Genomic DNA, 16,422 nt, shown 5'->3' with positions numbered 1-16,422 from the left:
AGAATGAAGAAAGACCCCGAGCATGGGGAAGCTTAAACATTTATACCTGAGGACCGCCTCTTACGGTGTGTTTCATACCCTTCTGTCTGCGGCAGGGAGCGGCGCCCCTACCCATTGTTTTCACACTCTTTCGTCTGCTGCAAGTATTGGCTCCGACCCTCTAGGGTGTGTTTCACACTTGGCGTATCCTGCAGGATTCTGTATCTAGGTGGGAGGTTAAGAGGTCTAGACATCTGAGGTATTTGAAAACACAAAGAATACACAAAGAAAATGAAATTACAATTACAACAGTAGGATTATAAATTCAATTCTGGATTTTACAGGGAGCCAGTGCAGAGAAGCTAAAACAGGAGAAATATGATGAATGAATGAATGAATGAATGAATGAATGAATGAATGGTCATTAAGAGTTTTTAAGGACTTACTAGAGCTACCTGACAATAGAGAGTTACAGTAATCCAGCCTAGAGGTAACAAAAGCGTGGACCAATTTTTCTGCATCTTTTCGGGTCAGGATAGGCCTAATTTTCACAATATTACGCAGAGAGAGTGAACTGGTCAGGCTCTGTCATATCCTAGAGAGCTCATAGTGCCATATTATCCCACCACTGTACATTAATCTGAACAGCTGTTTGGTACAGCTCAGTTTGAGTCACTATATCTTAACGAAAAATGTGTTGAACTCAGCCTGATTTAATCGATGAAGATGATAATCATTGATTATTTAATCTATCGCTGCCATTCAGTTTTGGTGTGTCATGATAAAAATATCCACTAGATGTCGCTGTGTCTTTAAACAGTCTGCTGTTCCAGTCACTCCAGACACGAGAGCTGACTGAACAGATTTACTTTACACAAAATAATCATCATCATCATAATAACTAGAAAGGTCGAATAATGATTACAAAACATGCTCTGCTAAATGCTTCATTTGTCATTTTATGGTAAAGGTAGTGAAGCTAATCTTACGTCACATTCCTTGTTAAACGATTTCTGTAATGTTATCCAACACATATATACTGGAATCATTTTGTAAGTGTAATCTTTTACCAAACAGTTGACTTGTCTTTTTTCCAGTAAAGGTAGTGATGCTGAGATAATACATTTAGTTTTTATGAAATCAAAAAAGATGAATATTCACTGTTCTTAAATGTTATTTCACTTTATATTTGATGAAAATAAAAACTAGTATAATTTTTCACCTTTTCTGAGATGTTGTCAAAGTACAGTGATGGTAAATATCTAGAGACATGGAAATAATTATCGTGCTGATAACACTACTGACTCCATGATGACATGTGTTGCTATGCTAACAGCATCATATCAGGATATGGTTTGTAATCTATATTTTTATTTCCTTCTGTTTTTACCACTGACTATCTGCACCGTTTGGGAAACGCTTAAAGTTAAAAACAAACAAACAAACAAAAAAACACTGATTTTTGTTTATTGCCCAAAGGAAAAAAATACAAAGAAACTGTTCTCCGTAGGTTTCTTAAAGTGTGGACATTAAAGGGTTAAGTAGCCTGAAGTACTTGAGTAAATGTACTTCGTTACTTTCCACGGCTGTTTGTTGTCTCCACCACTAAAACTGATCCTGCATCAGTCCTCCAGCACCCACAGGGCGTGGGCCCTTTAACTCTTAGAACAATGCAGCTGATTGGTCAGCAGAATCAGGTGGCGGCTCGCCATCCAATCACAGAGCTCAACATTGATACGTGTCCGCGCTGGGTTCTTTTCAGCAGGAAGAATCGCCTCCGTTTATTTACCGTCACAGTGAGCAGCACCTGACACACAGCGTGTCTTTATTTAATTCACGTATAAATGATATAAATATTAACCTGTGAATGACGTCAGTCAGCTGCCGCCTCGGAGCCGTGACGTGTTTCCTGCTGTTCATGTCTGTTCACCGTGAGACTGACGGAGGAGAAGCTAACGCGACTGCTAGCCGCTAACGTTAGCCGTTAGCCGCTCGGAGCCGGTGACCGTCAGAGGTGAGCACTGTTAGCATTAGCATTCATCCACAGCCGGCGGGTCACACAGCTGCTCTGACCCCAAATACACCGCCTGACGGGTCACACAGCTGCTCTGACCCCAAATACACCGCCTGAGAGCTGGACTGGCAGGGTGACAACACCCGCTCCCGGCGGCACATCACCGTGTGTGCGGTCTGTGAGGACACGCCGAACATAACGACGGACTCTGACGAGTTAACGAGTTTCTGTGAACCAGGACGAGTTCACGCGCCCCACAGACATGACGGGATATGTTTGATAAATCAGAGAATATTCTGTGAACTCGGCTTATGCTTCATCCACCAGGGAACAACAACAATGATAATAATAATAATTAATAATAATAATAATGTTTGAAGTGTGTGTTTTAGTGCCATGGCTGTGCTGATAGCAGGTTGGTCTATAACAGGCTCAGACTGAACCGGATGTCTGCAGAGTTGATCAGTGGCAGAGGCACTCAGGGGTTTGAAGTTAAAGTAGTGATAACCTGTAAAATACTCTGTCCCTGCACACAGATTCATACACGAGCATCAAACTGTATTTAAAGAAGCAAAACTAAAGGAAGTCAACAGTCCGTGTGTTAATGTGTGATCTGTAAATAAACAACAACCTCCACAAACACAAAACAAGATTTGGAAACTTACAGAAACAGTTTTGTAAATATAGGACAGACCTGCAGAAACACAAATAATGCCACAAATAAATAAGAAGTGTTGGTGGATGTTTTAGTGACATTTACAACTTTTAAACATTTGTTTGTGAGTCCAGGTTTTGTTTTTATTTTTGAATATTTGTTTTGCATTTTACTGAGTATAGTAGATTATTATTATTATTGTTGGGTATATTTTAAATAAAAACCTGACTCTGCAGATGAACCAGTGACTAAAGCTTTTAGATTAAATGCAGTGCAGCAGAAGTTTGATGTGTGAGTGAGGGTTCTGTGTTATATTCCACCTCTGGGGTTATTATGGGCTGTCTCTGCTGTGAGAGACCTCCTCAGGTACCAGACACATGGCGCACACAGTGACGTTAACCTGACAGATTATTGGTTGAAGTTCAGTGAGGCAGTTTCATAAACAGTTTTTATGTTTGTTGTTGTTTACAGTGAACACAGTGAGTAAACAACCACAGAGACAGTCACACACTGATCATTTATCAAGGCCACAGTAGGTCACTGAAGATATGACAAGTTATTTTACATAGCTGACACTGTGTCCTGATCCTCCTCTGCCTCCTCACACTGCTCCTGATGGCATCTGCAAGGATCACATAATAACCAATCAGAGCTCAGGAGCCATGTTGGTCACTGCTGCTGAGCTGCAGTCAAACGTTGCAGCGCCGATCAAATCTGAATCACAAACATGTTTTAGTGAGTGTTCAGCTTCAGGACGTCCCAGTCGGGTCTCAAGGATCAATATTGGGACCGATCAAAGCATTTTTTAACTGATTGGCTGCGTTAGTTTCACCTCAGCTGTCACACAGATGTTTTTACTGGCGAGACTTTCATGCACAGAGACATGATCATATATATGTATGTACACCAGAGTCAGGCTGTGAAACACTTCTTCACACTATGAGCACACGTCCGTGTCCTGTCTGTGACATCATCACCTCCTGAAGTCCAGTTCAGACCAAAGATTCACAACCACGTGAAACTGTTTTAGAACGTCACAGAGAAAAGTGTCAGCGGTGTGAACTGGTCGGTCTGAGCTGGACTCAAGCCGGCTGATGGTGTCACCTGACACTCAGCTGGTCAAATGGCCGGCGGCTGGTTTTAAAGCACGTCACCTGTTTCAACAGCCAATCAGCTTGTAGTGAAGTCTGCTGGTCAAGTCAAAATGACCACAGACGGCGTGTTGGCTTGCTGCAGCAGGTGCTCCGTCCCCACAGAGCCCTCTGTTTCTGTCCTCACGGTGTGCCGGTGTCAGACGGTGGGTCGCTGCTGCTGCTGGCTGTATGTGCTTATGCCCCGCCCACACACACACATTCTCATTGACTGATGAATTGGCGCTGGTTATTTATATTATTGTGGCGTATTGATTATGAATACAGTCCATCTGATGCTGGTTTTGTTTCATCACTGTAGCCAGTATCTCACTATCACTATCCTCATTCAGATTTTAAAAACTTACAAATTATATTCAGCCACAAAATAAGTCTGAAAAGCTGCAAAGTCTGTGCGTCTCGTGTCTCGTGCGCTCTAGGCGCCTTGGCATGTTTGCCGGAGCGCTCTGAACCCCTTGAGTTGGAAAACCTTCAGCTCAGAGCCTCACAGCGCCCTGCACCATCTTTACTTTTTTCCCATTGTCCAATGGGATGATTTGAGGGGTGGGGCTTCTGTGGTGGTCACGACAAGAAGTTTACTGTTGGTATTATTTAATAATTGAGAAAGTTGGGCGCCGCCATGTTGGATCTCACCTTGTACAGTAACATCTCATGGTACTCAGTGTGTGTTTGAGGCTGATGTTGGAGAGAACAGACACACAGCAGAGACCCTGAACCTGTCGGAGCCTCACACTCGTATCAGAGTTTGACTGAATGTTTGCTGCTGCTGTCCTCAGTTGGTCGTTGCATGGGTGAGTGACAGTCAGCCATGAGTGCGGAGCCGGACGCCCTGGCCGTGGTCAACCAGCTGAGAGACCTGGCCGCCGACCCCATGAACCGCCGGGCCATCGTCCAGGACCAGGGCTGCCTGCCGGGACTCATCCTGTTCCTGGACAACCCCAACCCTCAGGTGGTCTACTCCGCCCTGCTGGTGAGTGTGTTAGTGATGAGTACAGCTGGTTGGTGCCGTCAGCCTGCTGTCGTCAGTCTAACTGTGATTGGTTGTTGTTCCCAGGCGATCCGGTACCTGGCAGAATGCCGAGCCAACAGGGAGAAGCTGAAGGGGGAGCTGGGGATGATGCTGAGCCTCCAGAACGTCGTACAGAAGTGAGTCTGACGCAGCCGTACAGTCTGAATCTCTCGTTTGAATCCGGTGTAATGTTTGTTCCACAATCTGACATCTGTGATCCAGCTGCAGACTGACACTGCTCATCTGGGATGGTTCTCATATAATAATGGAGGGTCTATAAAATGTTCCAAGATAGGATTAAGTGTCCCTGAGTCCAAGATCATGTCCTCACATGTTTCATTTTGTCTGACCAAATGTCCAAAACAAAGAGATTCAGTTCACTTTGATATTAAACAGAAAAACACAAAATCCTCAGAGTGACAGCAGTGACTGTTTTTCATTCATCGCTGACTCTAATCGATGTCTCCTCACACATCACCTTACAGAACAAAAGGACAGTGTGTTTGGTGTCATGTTTCCAGAGGCATTTTCAGAAACGTATGCAGGTATTTTTGTAAACAGATATTTTTCTCCTCCGTTAAAAAAAAAAGTTCTGTCCACATGACCTCCTTTTACAAAATGTCTCCATCTGCACTAGAACGCCTCCAAACACTGACATGTGCAGCGTTCACACAGACTGTGTTGCTGCTGCTGTAACTTCTGTATTTTCACAGCTCTGCACAGATTATGGAGCCGTGCAGCTGCTGCATCATCACCAACATGCTCCTGCAAATATTTCACAATAAAAGCCCAGTGTTCACAAGTGAGGGGATTCTGTCTTCAGAAGCGTTGTTAGGGGACTTTTATTTTGAAACGGAAAAAGGAAGTGTTGAGTTGAAAGTAAATACTTTTTTTATGACTGACAGATATAAACATTGAAACTGTAGGTATGATGTCATGTGATCGTTAAAACAACATTGTCACTTCCTGTCTGTTGCTGAAAATGCGTCATGTGAAAAAAAGAACAGGCGAGCCGCGAGACTCCTCTTCTCTAGACGTGCTGGGCAGCGTTACCTGCGGCCGGGCGTTAGCCGTCTGTTTCAAGTGTTCAGGCTGATGTTACCCTCTTTAAAACGTCTGATTCGTTCAGTTCAGAGACGAAGGAGCTCACTGAAACATATGAGTGACGCTCTGTGAAAGTTTCCCTTCCACTCCTCATCAACAACAGTCCCAGTCTGGAAAGTGTCCCACCGTCTGCTGGTTCCACTGGTCCTGATCCAAAACTGTCAGTTCAGGTGGTCCTTTGTTTGAAGATGTGCCTTGTGTCACTGCAGAGGGACAGCTGACTCACATGTTGGTGACAGAAGAGCATCACGCTAACGTCAAGTAGAGCTCAGTTTGTCCCCAGAGGGACAGTTGGTCCTACAGCAGTGACACAGTAAAACACACACGAGACAGTAAAGGTTAGAAACAGAGAGGAAAGAATATATTAAGTTTACAGAGTGTGGTTGGTCAAATGAAGTTACAGGGTTCATGGCTGGAGTCCTCCACGTCGGTGACCAATGTGACCACGGGGTCAAAGGTTACACTTGTGTCACTGGCTTTCAAAATAAAAAACTGTCAGAATATTAGACAGATACTGCACATCTGTTTACTGCGTTTTATTCTGAAAAATAAAAAAAGACTTTTGTTCTCACCTGGAGTTCATTTTTACCTGTGAGTTTCTACATAAACATATTTTTACCCGTCACACAGCTGTTTGCGAGGTACCTGTCGGGTACCTGACCCGGTGCAGGACCCTCAGCTGCACTAACGTAACAGAAGCTAGCAGCAGTGGCACATAGGGCCATAAAACCTGGAGCGCTTGAGACCATCAGTGTCGTGGCACGTTTAGATGCACATAAAGCACATCTGAAGTTAAGTCGCAGTGATTGGACTAAATAGCAGGGTCGCTCAGAATCCACAGGGATTGGCTGAACTGCGTCACTCTTTGTGATGGCAGCGTTCTGCAGAGTGCGTGTCCCTGCTGCACCGACAGGGACTATAAACTCTGCATTAAACATCAGAGGTCGTTGTTGGTTCATTAAGAGTTTCTTCTTGTTCTGTCGTCATAGAGCGACGACTCCTGGAGAGACGAAGCTGCTGGCGTCTGAGATCTACGAGCTCCTGCAGGCGTCCAGCAGCGCCGACTCTGAGCCGGCCGAGGAGGCCGTCAGCAGCCGCCGCAAAGCCCAGTTCTTCCTGGGCTCCAGCAACAAGAGGGCCAAGACCGTCATCCTCCACATCGACGGACTGGACGACTCGGTGAGCAGGAAGCCCTCGATGATGACATCATTCATTCATTCATTCATTCATCAGTGTGTCAGTGTCTGAAAGTTACAGGCTGAGAAATCAAAGACAGAACAGACCTTTCAGATCAGCTGAAAAACATTGTACCTCACTGTGTTCGCTCCAGTTCACCACAGCTGAGGGCGACCAGTACATAAAGAATATTAAAACAGTAATCACCATCATCTTCTTCTTCTCCTCCTGTCACTCAGAGTCGGAGGAGTCTGTGTGAGGAGGCTCTGCTGAAGATCAGAGGAGTCATCAGCTTCACCTTCCAAATGACCGTGAAGAGATGCATCGTCCGAATCCGATCAGACCTGAAGGCCGAGGTGAGATGACGCCCAGCGCTCCTCTTCATCAACACTCTGAAAACAGGATGTTGTTTCTGTTCAAATCATCAGCTCTCTGTGATCAAATAATTCAGTCTATAAAATGAGACGTAACAAGTTTTTCCATCTGACCACCTGCTCACAGTAACAGTCTGACTGCTCTGTGTGCTGTCGTTCAGACTATCATCATACATCATATTTAACGAGCTCGTCTCATGAAGCTGTCAGATTAATGTCCAGGAGACGCAGTACAGCATCGCCCTCTGATGTGTACTGTAAAAAAAAGTAATTCCCAGGAATCCTGGAAAACCTGGAATTCTTTAAAACATACAGACGAGTAGACGAACATATCCTGTTACCATGGTAACTGGTAACTGTGTTTATTTGTGGTATTTAACAGACCTGGTCAGTGAATGCAACAGAACAGGTGATGGCTGACTGTAACTGATCCTTTTTCAGGCTCTGGCGTCTGCGATCGCCTCCACTCAGGTGATGAAGGCTCAGCAGGTGGTGAAAGGAGAGAACGGAGACGAGGTCAGTTTCAGTTTTCACGTTTGATTTGAATCCACACGTTTGTCGGGGTGAATTTAAATCTAGCTGAAGGTGTAAAACATGTTGATTTATGGAGTTTGTGCCTCACTGAAAACCCTGCCAGATAAACGATGAAGAACAGAAGCTCTGCTCCTTCACCAGGAAGTTAATCGTGTCAAACACTCGGTTTCCTGCATTCTGGTGATTACTGATGCACCAAGTTATGGTGGAAACGTCTGTTATTTATGTTCAGAAAATACAAAATTCAGGCGACGATTCAAAATATAAAAATCATTTATCAGTATAAAAAAAGATAAATGACTGCTAAGTGTTCAGTGTATGTCAACATTTATAACCCTATGAAAACATTTTATATCATCACAGTTGTGTTTTTTATTCTTATTATTATATTATTGTTTGATTAATGATCTGTTTCTCTTCAGTGTGTCCACAGGAGGACGTAGAGATGTTAACTCAGACTTTAACACTTGAATCTGCTCACAGCTGCATTATAAGCCCTTTTTAAACAGGAGTTGTGCAGATTAGCAGGAAAGCCCAATCAGTCTTTTTTCAGCATTGGCAGTATAAAAACAAAATCAGGGAGTGCAGCAAAATGCCGCCTACCTACTTTTGTTTATACAGAATGCGGCTTTTTCGGGGCAATGGGGGGCGTGAGCAAGTAACAAAACGTGTAGCTCAGCGTGTGACGTAAACAGTGACTAAAAGGGTTCCACCAATATGTCTACCCTACGAGGCAGAAAATTGGGCACCTCGGATCAACTCGCCAATCCGACTCTGTGTCTAAACGCTCGCAGCTTGCCGGCAAAACGGCCCAACATTCGCCGAAAATCTGGCAGTGTAAAAGGGGCTATAGTCTGTTATAAACCATTTGTCACTTACACACATTTCTGTTTCCAACGAAGGCGACCGTTCTCTCAGCCTCCACTTCCTAAAATGTTTGGATCCAATATGAACACATGGCTGATGTATCTGTTGGGGTTAAATGAGGTTAAGTCTTTATACCAGGAGGGGGCAGCAGAGTCAAAGTGACCCTGAATGAGCAGTCCATTGTTCTCAGCTAAATGTTTGTCTTTGTTTATTTTGGAAATAACTTTAAAAGCTGTCGACCACCTCACCGCCCTGATGAGATACACTGATTCACACAGTGTTCCAGATTATTATGTGAGTGACACATCAGCAGGATTTCAGTTTCACATTTAGTTTGTAGTTTGGTCTTCATAAAAGCGAAACTTACTGAAAGAGGCCGTCTCACATTATAAAGCTCGTCACACTAGAACCAGTTGGAACCACCCACAACTTTTCACTGTGGGAACAGACAAAAAGCGCACTGTACTGCACCAAAACAAACTGCTTGGTGAAAACAGCTAAAATGACCTCCATAAAATATGTAGAATTCCTAACTGATCATTTCCTGCCATGGTTGCTGTGGGCAAAAATTGAGAAAAATAATGGTGTGGCCCCGATCACCACCTGACCCCAACCCCACTGAGACCCTGCAGATCCTCCTTAACAGAAGGTCTGTGAGTGTGGGCGGCAGGAAGCTCAAAACAACAGCTCTGAGAGGCAAAAGTGTCATCCTCAAATAAAATACAGTCAAACTAAACATGGACCTACAGGGTTGATGTAAGAGAGAGTCGGTAAAGTGATGTCAAATATTAATGTATAGCTTTATCTGTAAGCATGTTGTTTTTGGTGTTTCAAAAAAACGATTTGACCATGTGTTTAGAATTCATTTTGAATGTTCTTAGACTGCGTCATAATTTGGAACAGTGTATTTTGAATACTTTTCCAAATATTAAAAAAGCTGTTGTCATCATCAGTAGTTTTACTTGTAATAACATTCACATTATAATCTAATTGTTGAGGATAAAAAACCTTCATTCTATTGAATGTTTGGGAAAAACGAACAGAAACAGTTTGTGCAGAATCATTTGGAACACAGTTTACCAGTTTTAATTAAGATGTCTGTCTGAGTCCAGACTTAGAAAAGCAGAGCTTCTGTTCACCTGTGGTATCATCCAACACATTCTAATTTTCTGACACGTTAGTAAAGAACAGTTGTCTCCATAAAAAGGACGGCAGTAGAGCAGGAAAGCCTCCGACCATTAGGAAACGCTACAAAGGAGGACCCAGCAGATGACCCTGTGGGACTCCACAAGCATTAGATCATTCACTTACTTTAAGCAAGTCCAACAAAAGTTTTTGTCTCTAGGTTTTGATCCCGCTGGCGGAGGACGGTTCGGTGGAGGTGGAGCAGAATGTGGACCTGCCGGACTACCTGCCGGAGGACGAGAGCCCGTCTCAGGAACCCGACAAGGCGGTGAGCCGGGTGGGATCCAGCCAGGAAGGGAACAGCTGGCTGGGCGCCGCCACCAACTTCCTGTCCCGGTCCTTCTACTGGTGACCCTGTGGGGCCACCGCCCACTCAGTCAATCATCCCGCCTCCTCTCAGAACCAAAATCTACCTGTTGCCAAATCTCACCGCTGTCTGTCTCAGTCAGAGAGACGAAGACCGAGACAGATCCTCTAACAATGAGTGTAAAAAAAAGAGCGTGCAGCACTTAACCACTGCGGTGAAAACAGGCTGCTGTTCCAGGCGGGAGGAGCCCATCCAATAAAAACACAGGACTGGGGTTTCAGTTTGAGGTGAGACGACGTCCTCTCTGCAAACGGGTCCATCTGTTTCAAACCAAATTGTCTTAATGGACAGGAAGTGTCCTGCAGCGACATGAACAAACACCAATGAGTTAGAATAAAGAGGACCAAACGGGATGTCCCTCTCTTCCCTTTTATTATTTATTTATTTGACCAACAGACTGAGCGACTCTTCTGCAGTTTGACGTGATTTTAAGGACAAGCAGTTGGAGTTCAGTCAGCGGTGCCTTCAGTCCCTCTGATCCTCCGTCACCTCAGGCTGCAGCTAACTGTTGTTCATTATCATTCAGTCACGGGTTCATCGACTGTCTGAAAACAATGGTGACAAACGCTCAGAGCAACATGTTCAATTGATCCGCCTCAGTACACTCTTATCATGCCCCATCAATGCTCAAAACAAAAATAATAAAATCCTCCTCACCCTTAATACTGAACTTTTTCAAAGCAGCTTCTTTATCACTGTAACTGTGATTAAACCTCAGGAGTCGTATTCACAAACATTCAGAGAAAACTCACAGAGCTCTGAAGCCTAGATATTTTCAGTAAGGAGTCAGAGGTCAGGATTATTTAGTAAAGTTCTCAGAGGGACAGAGACTGTGACCTCAGTGAGGAGGTGTGGTCGGCCCTGTCGTTAAGGGTGACACATTCCTTTAACAGATGTGATTGGTTGTCAGTGACACGCCCCTCTGTGAGTCTGTAAGGTGTGAGGACACCCAGTGGACATGAGATGAACTGCAGACTGTGAAAGTGTTGCCAACAGCTGTGTCTCAGTTCAGGGGCTGTGGCCCTGAAGGACGTGGCCTTCGCAGCCGATGTCGACTCTTTCTTCACTCTTTCACGCTTTCTGTCAAGCAACTCTTCATACTAGGAGGCTTTGTGAATACGGCCCCAGATGTTTGAGGTGTCCTAATAAATGTTTTTAAATGGCGTCTGCCAACCATCCCAGAGTATTTCCTGGATATCCTGTGGACGCAGGCGCCTCAGGTTCAGATTTTTACAGGTTCATGTAAATTCGAAGCTCTGGGAACAGAGCCAGGCATTTAAACCAATGTTACATTGTGGCCAAAAATGGAATTACACCATTCGGGTCCGTCACCTGACGCCCTCCAGACCATAAACACCCATTTTTCCTGCAGACTTGCGTTGTGAAGGAGATGTCTGTAAATCAGTGGATAAATTATTATGAGCCTCAGAGAAATGACTTGTTTCACTATCAGGATTTGATCCATTCACTCCAATAACATTTGAGAAGTCTAAAAGAGCCGCACCATCAAATCATTTTATAGCCATTCTAGTTAGCTGTTCAGCTGCTGTTCAGTCTCCAGTGCGCTGGCTCTGTGGGCTGCACACTGTGGACGATACAGGTCATTTCATACCGAGGAAATCATGCTTTCTGGCTTCGTGCACCGCTGAGCAACTTTAATGGGAATGAACAGGCCCTGCCTCCAACGCTGTGTCCAGGTGTCTTTAAACATCCACGCTGGATGAACATCGTTCTGAGTGTTTGTCATCATTTCTGACAGAGTGAAATCTAAAGCAGACCAACGGCGAGCTGCAGCCTTCCTCGGTGGAGTTAAAGGACAATGAACAGATCTGAGGTCAGAGGGACGGACTCGTTACTGAAAGGTCACAGGTTTGATTCCTTGTTACTGCTGAGAGAACAGTGCTTTACTTTTATTTCCAGTGTTTACACCAGTGTCCCCGAATGAACGCCTTCACACTGAACTTTATTTAAAATGTCCTTGTGGATCAAACTCCTGCTTCACGTTTAAACATGGTGGTGTTTTATGGAGCAATGTTACTGAACTGTATTCTTATTTATTGTTGGTGATGTGACAGGGAATCATTTCTGCACGGTTTAATCTGAGTGTGTTTTTAACTGAGACTTTGAAAAGAAACAACAACCCCAGAGATCATCTGTACCACAGGCTGTACGTAAAGATGGACGACGCGTCTCCACTTCCTCCCACTGTACAAAAATGAAGCCAGAATGTCCTGATACTGCCGCTGCCATCTTGTTCTGGTGACGTCATTTGGAGCCAGAGTCTGCGCCGTACAGATCTCTGCGATATGCCGTACAGATCTCTGCGATATTAAGTTTTCGCCCATGCACCCGGCGTGCACACTGCTTGGCTCACACAGCCATCAATCATGATGTCACATCCTCCTTTTTATAACTTTAAATAACCAATTAAACCCAAACTGATTGACCCAAGTTCACAAAAAGAGTCTTTGGGAAAAATTTCTGTTCTTTGAGTTTTCAGTTTGGCTCCCATCCGCTAACATGGAGGGGGCGGGGTTTATGACCTGTGCTGCAGCCAGCCACCAGGGGGAGATTCAGATGTTTTGGCTTCAATTTTAGGGAACTATCATGTTGTCCATCTTTATACACAGTCTGTGGTTTGCGCAAGGAGCTTTTTTTGAACCATATTTACCGCTATTGTTAGGTGGCGACTTCTAGTGGCCGTAGTCATTATGATGGGAGATAAGACAGGAAGTCAGCTGATGCCGTATAAAGAGCGACAAAGTGTGTGTAGACAGGAAGTGGATGAAACACATGACTTTGACCTAGGAGGTCACTGTGTCCCGTCTGAAACCAAAAGTCAGCGTTTTTTAACCGACGTACGTAAGTTAACCTACGTCAGGTACACACAGGGCTGAGCAGTGTTTACAACATTAAGATACCAGAACTCTTAAAGTGATACTCAACCAATAAAGAACGTCATTTGATACCTTTTTCTACGTCATTTCGATAATTATGTGAATGGAAGCTTTAAGTTGCCTAAATCGTCACCAAAGTTTCTAATGCTTCGGTGGCGTGTCGGCACACTGACCACCGCGCTCGTCTTCATCGCACCAGACTGTTTGGGTTTTGTGGGCCAATGACACGTCACATTAAATCAAAGAACGCAGTGATTGGCTTCGAGCAAAACCATAAAGGATCAAATGCAGGTATGATTTGACTTAAGGAGATTTGATCCTACCTGGTACTGAGTTATTTCAGTCGATAAGAGTTCAGATACTCAGCCCTACGTACGGAACATACTTTGAGCTCCAGTGTGTCGGATTTAAATCTAATCTAATGGTTGTGTTCTCGTTACCTCAGAATGAGACGAACTCTGTAGATGAGGACCTGCTCCCTATGTAGACATAAACATCTCATTCTGAGGGAACGAGAACACAACATGAGATCAGGTTTGGATTGGACACACTGGAGCTTTAAGTTCTGTCATTAAGGTGTGAGGAAGTGTCGATCTGTAATTTCAGAAACGCTCCTGTGGGTGGTGTTAAAGAGGAGGAACAAACCACCTGTGAGGTCGGACATGTTGGAGGACCTTTAGTTTTCAGACAGAGCAGAAAATATTGGAGCAGGTTAGAATGATGTCAGGTGTGTTTAAGAAGCATCTCCGAGCTTTTGACATTAAAGGCCTTCGCACATTGAGTCTGTTTTGTCGCATGTCCATAAATAAGTACGACCTCACATTGTGTCATGTTCACACTCTGAGCCCAGCAGTTTCACCCGTCATTAAACATCGTGGAACAGCTTCAGTTTCCTGCGTTTTTCGCTTCCGTCAGAGTCTTTAGAGACGTCTGACCTCTAATCAGTGAAGACAATGTGGCGGCAGGTCACAGTCATGATCATTTCATAACTCTGACAGCGACTGTCAACAGGTCAGATAGTGACATTCAGGATGATGATGATGACGAGGAGGAGGATGTGGACCACACATAGCTCCGCCCCTTCATGCAGCTGTGGTGACAAATGAAAGATGGGGAGGAAGTGATGTCAGATAGGTAACTCCAGTAACGAGAGAGAGGAAATGTGTCTTTTCATTTTGTCACGTGTTGTGAATTTTCACACCAGAAGAATAAAACACATCTCAATCTGTGTGTAACAAATTCTTCTGGATGACGGATTAAAAACAACGGACTCAGTGTGCGAAGGCCTTCAGTGACCACGCTCTGAGCTTCACACTGTTTTTACGACATGATTCACATCAACAGTTTTTATTAAACGACTCTTTGCTCCTGAAATCACATCGGTGTTAATTAATAATTCACCGGATAGAAACATGTCTGAAAACCGTGCGATGAGTTTAAATGAAACAGAAACTGTTGTTTGATTTCCAGGAGACGTCGATGACATCATCAGTTTTTATAATTTTTAATGGATCATGACGACGAGGAGGTGAAACGACCTTTAATGACCTTTAAAGACCCTGTACAGATTTCTACTGTCCTGTTATGATGCTGTTGTGTCTGTGTGTTTGTGTGTTCATGTACCTGCCAGGTGTGCTCATAGCTCCGCCCACAACACACACTGTCCAATCACATTCTGAGAAGCCTGTTGTCAGATGTTAGCATGAGCTTGGATCTAAATTACAGTATTGGCCTGAATATGAGACGACTGATTAAAATGAGAGAAAACCAGACTCGTATTCAACAGTTTTTATTTAAATGATAATTAAAGGTTTTTAACTGGTGCGTCGCTGCCACCAGCTGTTGCTCAGTGGAGACGTGACGTCAGTTCTGCTCAACATGATTGGTTATGTCCTTTAGTCATGGCGTCTCCTTTGGGAGAAAATAGCCTCTTGTTTTAGGGTCAGATTATTTGTTTTCTATGAAAGTTCTCATGACGAAAACAAGAGTCTGAAAACAACATAAATAAACATGAAAGTTCATCGAACAAAAGAAACCATTAAACACTCCTGCATGTTAAACTGGACTCACTGGACATCAGTAAACTGATTGCTGATGGTCAGGTAGAAACTAACTAGCCTAGCAACATCAAGCTACAAACAACCCATAATGCAACACTGTGTTAGAGTGACAGACTGGCTCTGTAACGCAGGTTAACAGTGAAGTGAGGTTACATGTGTAACTGCAGAGTCGTGATCATGTGACTGAACTCCTGCAGCTAAATCTCTCCCTCGCTGTCGTCTTCTGTTCGGCCGACGTGACAAACATATCAGGTATGTTTACGAGCTGTTACATCAGGAGAGGTGGAATTAATCAATCAGTGGATGACGTTTGTTCCACCTGTGTGTTCTCGCAGGTAATATAATCCATCATCATCATCATCATCATCATCAACAACAGTCACCTGTCAGAGCGAGTTTCTACCTGAAACCTGCCAACAGTGGTCCACATGACCCTTCCTCCTTCTCCTGCTCCTGCTCCTCCGCCTCCTCTTTCTCCTGCTCCTTTTCCAATTGACCTATGGCTAAGCCACGCCCCCCTCCACTCACTCTGACAAACTATCAACATTCAGTGACCGGCGCTATGGCAGGTGTCACAGTACACAGTGATTTTTGAGGACATAACGATCAGATGTCATTGAGAAGTAACCAAAAGGGCCTAAACTACGCATTGGAGGGATATATTCATCATTTTATTGTTGAGAAGGTCGATGAAAAGCTTAAATTACAAGCCAAAATTTACAGGTCACAGTGTACGCTTGTGAACCGCATCTGGTTGCCGTCACCATCAAAGACAACAAGTTAAAGTGCCACTGAAGTTAAGGTTTTTGGCTCAGAATATGAGAAAAGGATAACGGCCTTTTTACCATCTTTACCAAGAGTGTCTCTCCGTTAGTTTGGTGCTACAGTATTTACACTGAATCATTCAGCATAACGTTTGCCAACCTTTGTTATCTCTGCCATTACAGATAAGTTAATGAAGCTAAGCTCCAGAAGTTAACGTTAGCTTAACTAGAGCCCTTTGGACAACAGCTAACAATGATGTACGATCACCAAAGTACAAAACTAGAA

The 16,422-nt window shown here is 44.1% G+C and overlaps 1 protein-coding gene across 3 annotated transcripts in view; it reads left to right on the top strand.

Annotated features, from left to right (window-relative positions):
- LOC126408782 (armadillo repeat-containing protein 1-like) overlaps positions 1-14,550 on the top strand; it is a 25,157-nt gene extending 10,607 nt beyond the window's left edge. The window contains exons 1-8 of one of the 3 annotated variants that reach the window (XR_007571952.1): positions 1,617-1,993; positions 4,576-4,769; positions 4,854-4,945; positions 6,902-7,091; positions 7,328-7,444; positions 7,904-7,978; positions 10,209-14,267; positions 14,324-14,550. Coding sequence is in view for 2 of the 3 variants with exons in the window: in XM_050074466.1 (XP_049930423.1) it covers positions 4,608-4,769; positions 4,854-4,945; positions 6,902-7,091; positions 7,328-7,444; positions 7,904-7,978; positions 10,209-10,400 (828 nt within the window). In the remaining variant the exon portion in view is untranslated. Of the gene's footprint in view, positions 1-1,616; positions 1,994-4,575; positions 4,770-4,853; positions 4,946-6,901; positions 7,092-7,327; positions 7,445-7,903; positions 7,979-10,208 lie in introns of those variants that run through there. The other 2 variants (XM_050074465.1, XM_050074466.1) reach the window with 2 other exon arrangements.
- Positions 14,551-16,422: the final 1,872 nt, after the last annotated feature.

This window comes from Epinephelus moara, chromosome 21, assembly GCF_006386435.1.
Source record: "Epinephelus moara isolate mb chromosome 21, YSFRI_EMoa_1.0, whole genome shotgun sequence".
Classification (NCBI taxonomy): domain Eukaryota; kingdom Metazoa; phylum Chordata; class Actinopteri; order Perciformes; family Serranidae; genus Epinephelus; species Epinephelus moara.
Note: the sequence above shows the minus strand (reverse complement) of the source record. Positions and strands in the feature narration are given on the sequence as shown.